At 32.7% G+C, this 9,534-nt stretch overlaps 1 protein-coding gene across 1 annotated transcript; it reads right to left on the minus strand.

Moving 5' to 3' along the window:
* Positions 1-6,510: 6,510 nt before the first annotated feature.
* Positions 6,511-9,534, minus strand: LOC138942615 (venom serine protease 34-like). The gene is made up of 5 exons (XM_070312977.1): positions 9,346-9,534; positions 8,389-8,606; positions 7,815-8,024; positions 7,446-7,644; positions 6,511-6,729 (listed from the first exon to the last, which is right to left on the minus strand). Exons 1-5 carry the CDS (start codon positions 9,383-9,385, stop codon positions 6,530-6,532), a joined length of 867 nt encoding a protein of 288 aa, XP_070169078.1. The 5' UTR covers positions 9,386-9,534; the 3' UTR covers positions 6,511-6,529.

Here is a 9,534-nt window from a genome sequence, read left to right on the forward strand (position 1 = left end):
AACGATTTATATATCGCTAAATGTGCATGTGATTTTTTTTTTTTTTTTTCCAAGGACATCTCTATAATTATATATCAGCCGCTTAAAGCTCTGGTAAAAAGAAAGAGGATCTTTTTCTCAATTTCGTTTTATTAATGCTTTATTAACGTTTTAATAATGAATTGGTTGCGAAGACAATTAATATATGAAGTATCACGACAGATAATGTTCTCTCATCGAACAATTTTTTTTTTTAGACAAAACATATTTTTCGAATCGATTGAGAGAAATTCGTTATCGAAATATCATGCGAGATACTACGCGCAATTTTCAAGCGCGGTCCTTTATCTCGCAGCGTGCTTGAACTTACAGCAGCCCGACTCGCTGCGTAATCGTGCGTGAGCAGACGTAACTTACGTCATCGTCCATTGAAGACGACACAGGGCCGTACGCGGGCGTCACCATCGGCTCTCCTTTGTGTAACGCGTGAAGGCACGGATATTCCTCTATTGACGTAACTCGTGCGCGCAGAAGGGGCGAGAATTTCTCGGAGAGGCGGATTCCTTGATTCCGCGCATACTCGCGCGCTCCGCTCGCGGATTCCGCGAGTACAGATGCGTCGCGAGAATAATTGATGATTTTTTTTTTAAATCCCTTAAAGTTTGATAAATCATCCCTCGGCATAAATAAACGATCGATAGAGCGTAATGTCAAGGGTCGCGTCATATGCTTTCGCGCGATCGACGATCCGTGCTAAAATAAGAAGTTGTAGTTCCGCGTTAAGCGGCACGCTTCGAGAAAAGGGGAGTGACAAGGGAAGTAAATATGCTTCCTTCTTTGAGCATTGCATCGAATATTAGCATGGGGAGTATTCGATAAGAAGCCTGCGTATAAAAGTTTTATGCATTTATATAAAAAACTGTTCACTGATACTTTATCAGCTGATATTATTTTTATTCCTTTTATCGATATTTAATTTAGAAAAAACGAAATAATTGTGTTTTTCATATATTCTTGTTTATAAAATTATGTAATATGTTCTGTTATTTACATTTGTTAGTAGTTGTTTAAATGTAACATATTTTCTTTTTTTTTTTTCTATCTTTGTGTGTGTATACATGTATAATTATACGAAGAATTAAGAAAACAAGTAGACAGCTTGATAAGACTTATCAGTTTTTTTTTGTTTTTTTTTTCTTTCAAAAATATAACAAGAAAGAAATGCTTTGTGTAATTTACGATATTGATATTATTTAGGAAATTAATTTTCTATTAAAACAAGGACAGAGGGGGAAAAAGAAATTGGCATGGAATTTACTTTTACTACCTTCCGTTCAGAATTTTAAAACACACCTAATTTTTAATGGACGATGGCAGATAAGGCCTCCGAAAGTGCGCACGCGCATAAAAAAGGGTGAAGAAGCGAGAGGGGGAGGGGTGAGTTTTGCGGGGCGAACGAACGCAACAGGTGCGCTACGCTTCCCTTCATCCGCGTCGTCCTCGAGTACAAGTGTACTCAGACTCGAGTACAAGTGTACCCGAGTAAAGTTCCTTCGAATTTCGTGGACGTCAATAATCCTCTATCCCCCAGGAACATTTTTTTGTTCTAAGTGGCTCGGGACGAACTTTATCGTGTTTTCATATACCATTAGTAGCGAACTATTTATAGAGAATACAATGTGTGTCAAGATGTCGAGATATATTCTCACCTTTGCTTGGCCATTCTATGAATGCTGTAAATTGTTTGTGACGAAGACGGCTGGGGTTCCTATTCTGCATTATTATTATATTATTATTGATTTAAAAATGATGTCTCTTTGGATCAAATTTATTCTTCGTATTGATATAATGTCTCTTTCTCTTACGAATCCATAAAATATAATATAGGGAGATTTAAATTTAATAAAATTCTGATACTTTTTACTCGTGAAAGAGATAGCTTATAAGAATTCTCTATCTAATTCAAAGAATCAAGCAGTGAACTGTAAATAAAAAAATCTCTACATTACAATATATTAATACAATTTAATATACTTTGTATCCGTATAAAAAGATTTTCATTTCTTTTTATATTTATATACGAAAGTAATCGGCTTTAACGGATCAGAGAGAAAAGTATAGAGAGGAAAAAGAAAGAAGCGAAGGAAGGAAAATAGGTTACGGGTAAATTAAAGTATATAGTACACTATGCGGATTGCTTTTGGAAGATTCCTATCTGTTAGTTTAAAGTATCATTAAAGGTATTTCCTAGTGCAATTTAGATCTTTAACAAAATTTTTAACAAAATTATAAGCGTTAATTAGATTGTTATTTATAATAACAATATTAATCTCCAACGATGGCTCACATTTTTATTATAATTTTTCATCACGATATTATTCACGAGAAACTTAATCACTTTAGTGTTAGATGCAGAAAAAAAAAGTAGATAAGGAATCTTGCGCGATAAAATCATTTACGTGCTCATCTTGTTCAACATCAACGTTATACTGCGAAAGATGATTCTTTAAGCAATTTCTACGCATCGCTAACTTTTAATTAAGTTAAAATTCAAAGAGTCGATCATTTCACTCGCTTATTAATTGATCATCTCATGAGATTAGCTTTCAAATTTGTAACGATATATTTTTTTCACCGGAATTTTTCTAAATCAACAATTTTCTCTCCTTGAAAGAGCAATTAGGGCAATATATCTCAAACGACGAATATGAATTCTACGGGCGAGAGGGTTGAAGCGCGCGGAGATCTTTCGCGATGGGGTGGATTCTTGGAAGCGCAACGCTGGGCTGAACCGTCAAAGAAAGTCAAGCGGGCAGGCAAGCGGGCAATCGATCGATTGCCCTCGCACGAACGCATGGCCCTGTTCTCCGCGCGCTATACTTTGCGTCGCGGTATACTTTGTCTTTTGTGGGTCGCGCCAGTGCAGAATGTCGCGCGAGAGCAACAATGTTATTTACAACGGATGATCGTTTTTGCTGCGAGCACGTACGTACGAGTTCACTGCATTTCCTTTCGCGAGATATATCCCCGTTATAGATTATTACGCGTTGCACGCGTTTTTATATCACGTGTTCGTGTGATGTATAGCAAAAATATCCTTTCCCTTTATTATGAAATTTTTATAGTGCCTAAAAAAGATAAAAATTAATCAAATGCTGACGTAATTATACCGTGCTGTATCGTACGATATGAAAATTTGATACCGCGCGTGCTTTCGTCTGTTTGTCTGACCATAAATAGCTATGACTACTCGGCGATCGTAATTGCTTGACATATACGATGCTTGAACGCAAATATATATTTACTAGATCGACATAAAATATATATTTCTAAAAAATATATGAATATTCCCTTACTCATTATATTCTGCGAATAATACATGCAGCGTAGTTGTCTGAACTGTATAAAAAAATGTTAGAAATTTATCTGGCTATATATTTATTCGATTAAAATTCTTTATATAATTTATGTATTTCAATTCGTCTGTTATTGGTTTACGTATCTTTTATTTAGCTAGTTGGGGTATATTTTTATTATTGATACTTGAAGAGTTATTAATCGAAAGAAAAAGAACAATTGTAACAGCTATTAATTAAAAATAGCATTATAATTAAGTTGATTTATTATTTATGGAATATTTGAGTTAATTCGCGAGCATTGTTCGTCAAATAAATACATTTTTGGATCGCATTTATATTGCTTTTTTCTATATATTGATCTTCCCCGCTTGTTGAGTCAAGCGTTTCATCGAAATCGTATGAGTCAGATGAGTCGTTTAGACCGTCCAAATAACTCTGGGCACACCCAGTCAACATTATCACTGTCACGACGCCATATAATTTTCCTTTATTGCCGATATTCTCTCGTTTCGATCGGCTAGTTTTGTCAACCATCTTCTCTATTACATATAATATAGAATAGTAGGTGAAAATATTGTAAAATAATTTCGTAAAAAATTCACCGACGAAGACCGTTGTCCGCGCGTGTATCGCCATGATGTCCTAGCTAATACGTGGATGTCTCTCATTAAGGGAAAGTAAAAGTAGCACGATGACTCATTTCTTATTCAAAACACTCTTCGCGCGATTACTTTCGCCGTACTTGAGAAGCCGGTGCTTTAATATAAATCTTGGAAGTTTTATATTTACATAAGAATCACTGATTGTGTTTTAAGGGAATGATTCGCCTTCTTCGTATCGAATTTTCATTCTGACGAAAGCCACGAACTGTTTCTATCTAGAACTACATAAATGTGAAACCTTGAAAACATGCTTAGTTACAAATGAAAAGACATTACTATCATAAAAATTTCTATCGTATATATATTTACAATGAAATATCATTGTGTGTGTTTTATCATACGTTACTGATATTTCAATTTAAACAATCTGAAAATAATAGACAATTATGTGTGCGAGTAATATATCGCTCGAACAGTTTTACAACATAGCGGATATAAATTTTAAAGATTTATTTCTTTCAGATTCGATTTAATTTAGTTGGTCATAAATTTCTTTTGGATATCTTTCTCACACATGGCTATAAAAAATATTGAGTTGTGGAGAACCAGAGGAAAAATAAGCTGTTTGATTAGAAAATCTAATATATGTAGAATTTATAATATTCTACATAGTAGATAAAACAAGTTGATTAGCGACTGCGTTAATCAGGTAATATACAGTAAAATTCCGGCTTATCCGCAAATCTAAATCAGATTATATTTAAACAAAATTAATATTCCAAGTGTTAAAAATTGGAGATATGAAGAATGTGCGTGTTTTTGATAGCCTTAATTGATTTCTCGCGTAATATAACAGTAAGACGTTGCTGTTACATAGATATTGCGTCAATTTAAACAAGCAAATAGACTTGTCTAATTTATCACGAGCATTTCTCTATCCACGTCCGATTATTCTTTTTCTCTCTCTAGGGTTTTACGATGTAAAATCTTATAGCTTTTCGTATTGAGATCGCGAGATTTGGACGACGCATAATTGCGTAACGCACGCACGGTGTCCTTTACATTTTTTTCGTTTCCGCTCGGTGATTTTTTTTCCCGATCGTCTTTCCCTGGCATTGGCGAAGCCTTGGTACGGCGACGACGACGACGACGACGACGACGACGGTAGCGTCAGCGGTCGTCGTCATGACAACGTTTTTCCGCAACGTACCCGGCCTGGTTTGTGACGTCACGCGACGTCGGCGTCGCCCCACCAGCCAGCCACCGTCGCCAGCAACTGGAAGGATTTTCCTTCACGGGGGTAGTTTCCGGTGGCGCCACCGGGTAGGGTCCATGAACATGGCGATGCGATTACGCGTATGTATCAGGTTGGCGATTCACGTCGGTGAACCTCTTGGTACCATACCAAGAAGACGGCTCCGATCGATCGGCGGGGTGATAATTTTGCGGAATTCTTTAGCAATCACGAGAGAGACAGCATTTCTCCCAAATCAAAATCCACCCTTCCTCTCTATACATGTCATTCAGGAGTAGACCGTGATACTTTCCGGAGGTAACGAGCGACCAAGGAACCGTTAAAGGAAACGTGACTTAAAAAATTGACAAATATTTCTCAACGATGTTATTCCGCACGTGGAGCCTCGACGTCCGAAAGTTTTAAGTTTCTCCGAATTATACATATTGTATGCCAAGCGCAAACATTACGATTCAAAATTCGAAACTTCCTTTTATTAATAATTTGTTTTCAATGCAATAAATCAAAAACACAGTCCCGCTTTTCTTAAAGAAAGAGATTTGAACCGTGATTGAGTATCGGGATACAAACAACTTTCATGAAGAATAGCTATTCATGTATTATATATTCTTGGCGCAAGACGATGACATCTCTCGATATGAGCTTGAGACCAATTTGAAAGCGTAACGATGTCGATGATCTTCGCTTCAAGTATCGCGAATAATTTAAATTTACATTTTAAGATTTCGTTTGTAGTTATTATACAATACGTCAGCGAAAATATGACGTATACAGTTTTCATTAAAACGCTGCATCGGAACGGGTATCGAAACGCATAGGAAGAAAAGATTTTAAATTCAAACGTGCCACGTCTATCTTTTTCTCGCCGAGATATTCGAATTTAAGATAAATGTTCGCAAAATGTTCGCCTCTTTACTGCAGAGGATTCTATAGTCAAATGCATCAATCCACCCGGTGCGGACGCACTCTGCTACCGCGCTGCTTATTCGAGTCGCGTTCGTTCAGTGCATCCGCAGCGGGCAAGTTACTGCAATCGATACAAGAGCTGTCCGAATGAGGTCCATAGTTGCTGAAAAATATTGCATGTCAATAGATTGATTGGATAATTTCAAACCTGATTAGCGATATGTCCGACTAATGTAAACACTTATATAGGGATTATGTTTTTTGCATTCCTCAATACTTATCACATCTAAATCTACTTCTTGTAGCGTCGTCGCTTTACTACCGGCATATTCCAATAAACCCCAACCTGATAGTTAAATGGAATTAGAACGGAATCAATAATGATTATTAATATATATAATGAGATAATAATAATAAAATAAAAAGTACTAACCCAATGCTTCTACAGTGTTACCAGTGAACAAATCTTGTCTATGTTTAAATGGTAAACAGGCCGGGCCGACTTCATTACTATATGTTATGTATCCGTCAATATTACACACAGCTATATCGTTGTGAATATCTTCGTAATTAGGATGTATCTCGCAATTTTTTATGCGAAACAATTTGGTTGCGTTAGTCTCCTCCCCTACAATCCGTACAAAAAATTTGCAAATCTCCAAAAATCTTATATCAAAAATATGAGTACTAGTCTCTTAATTTTTATTTGTCCTGTGTATATGTATAAACAATATTTCAAACTGCTATTAAATATTAAAGCTTACTAAAATATTATCTTTATGGCAAAGCAATAAATTTTAATGAAATATAAAAAATAATGCATTGCATGCGTATAAACAATTTTTTTTAGAAAAAATGAATATATAGATTACATATTCCAAAATTATCCGACCAAATTATACCATTATGTTTTATAAATAAATATAAAAAAAAAATATATTACACAGAAATATCTATTAATGTCTATAAATGCTTTGCGAAAATTTAATTTAGGTAATAAAAATATTAAATATAGAGGGAATGAGAGAGACAAACTTGCTCTTATCGTTAGTATAGAAACAGTAAACTGTATGAATAGATCAATGATATTTATATTAAAATAGTTATACCATATATGTGTGTGTTTAATTATCTTTCTCCCGCTCTTCCCCTAATACGCACATTACTTTGAAAGTCCGCGAATATTTAATTTTATTATAGCTCTCTCAAATAAACTTGTGTTATACTCACAGATACAAAAAAAAAGACTTTTAAGCGATTTATATTTATATTATTGCAGCCATAAACATTTACCTATGTACTGTACTTTATAAATATTAATTAGATATTTATTTCAATAATTACTTTTAGTTACATCGTGTTCACCAACAACAACGCCAATTTTTACGATATCTTTATTCTCTATACAATGAGCTGCTGTCAGTACATATTGTTGAGATATTATAGTACAACCGCAATATATCAATTTATTAGTACTATCTACGAGTCCACACATCATAGGATATTCGTTTATCCCAGTTTCTGTACCACCTACTATTCTAGTCTAAACAAGTAACATTAATTATAGTTAATATTTTATTTTAAACGCTTAATCAAATGAAAATAATTTTAATAAATAGTTATATAAATTATAAACTATAAAAAGCAAGTAATAAATAAATAATAACAAACCTATTAATAAATGGCATTTTACGAGATACAATTTACACTTACTACTTTTTTCCAACCACATTTGCAATTATTTTCATCAAACGGATTCTCTGCTCGAATTTCGCATAAAAATTTACCTCCTTGCGAGTAAGAGGGTGAATCTAATTTTATAATCGGATTTTTTCCTTCAAGAATGAGTGAACCGAAACCACAGTATTTCTGCATACTTTTTCCAGCAATTTGGACAGAAAGAGTATCTTGAGTACAACCATTCTAATAAAATAAAATAATAATACATAAAATAATATAGATAAAATATTTTTTATAATAAAAATTTTATTAAAATATTGTATTAATCTTTTTAACGAATCTATTTTCAATGTGCTAAAGGTTTTAAAAATATTTTTAATTTAAAACAGAAAATAAAATTTTATATGTATCCTTTACAAATTTTTTTAATTTGTAACATCGATAAAAGTATTTTTGAGATCAAAATCATATTACATTGCAAAAAGCTAGGAAATAAATATATTTTTTTTTTTATTTTTTCTTATTAAATTGTATTAAGCTTGAAAACACCCAGTTACCGCTAAGTTCATGCATAAAGCTTAAACAAAATGTTTATCTATAAACTTACAACAGACGCTGGCATATTAACAGTGCAATTTATTTCGACATTAAAACGACTTTCCATTTGCCATGTGCAATTATTTTCACCTTTATACTTAGACGGATAATCAGGATTATACACATGATATGTTTGTCCTGCTTCTAATTTTTGAAAGTAATTGCAGGCAGATTCAATTCCATTTAGCATCGAGAGCGGCAGCAGCAAGCCAAATAAAACTGTTTTGACTAAAATAATTATTAAAAATATATATTTTGCAATTTACAAGATCGTAACATTGCTGCAACGTTCCGTGCTGTATGAATTAGCATTAAAACTTATTAATTATGACATTTAAAAAACAGGTTTTTTTGTAACATCAAAAATTATTTCTCGATAAATATAAGTTTATTTAATATTAAATAACAGTGTAGAAAATATTTAAAAAATATATATATTTTTTAATAAAAAATAAAAAATATTAAACATTAAAACGAAAGCAGATAATATACAATAAGATTTAATTACAATATATTATTATTGCTATTATTATAATTAACTTTTCAAGAAGAGATGAGAGAGTAAAAGAAAATTTCCTCTCACAATTATCTCTTATATATATATATACATCATATTTATCTTTATCCTTTGATTATTACAATAGAAATAAAATACAGCAATACAACTATGGAAATTAGAAGTATATAAAATATATTATAGAATTTGCATCTTGCTTTATATTATATTTTTATTTATTAGGTTGGCCAAAATACTGCTATTTTTTGTTGCAAAATATTTAAATAGATATAAGATTTAATAAAATATAGAAGAAATATTCTGAATTATATAAAGAGAGACCCTAAATAATACAAATAGAGTTTGTTACATTTAATTTGTTATTATATAATTAATAGTAGTATATCTCGTAACTATTTGAATTACTTCATATAGATGATTTATTTAATATTATTTTAAATTTTCACATACCCTCCATATTTCCACAGAATTTCATACAAAGCGTCATCATCAGGAGACAGTTGTATATTGTGACAAGTAACTTTCGTAAATGATCAAACAAGAAGCTTGTAGCGTATGAAGTGTATCGCAAATGTCTCTCTAACAAAATGCACAAAAGCGCAGTTGTTCCCCGGAACTTTACCCTATTATTTTGCACAT

Source organism: Polyergus mexicanus, unplaced genomic scaffold (genome assembly GCF_030449975.1).
Source record: "Polyergus mexicanus isolate NDT 795.1 unplaced genomic scaffold, iyPolMexi1.0 SCAF_23, whole genome shotgun sequence".
Classification (NCBI taxonomy): domain Eukaryota; kingdom Metazoa; phylum Arthropoda; class Insecta; order Hymenoptera; family Formicidae; genus Polyergus; species Polyergus mexicanus.

Coding starts and splice junctions, on each gene's coding strand:
- LOC138942615 (XM_070312977.1), bottom strand. CDS start 9,385: ATGATGACGCTTTGTATGAAATTCTGTGGAAATATGGAGG. Junction 8,607..9,345: donor ATTCTGTGGAAATATGGAGG/GTATGTGAAAAT, acceptor TAATTATTTTAG/TCAAAACAGTTTTATTTGGC. Junction 6,730..7,445: donor TGAACACGATGTAACTAAAA/GTAATTATTGAA, acceptor TACGGATTGTAG/GGGAGGAGACTAACGCAACC.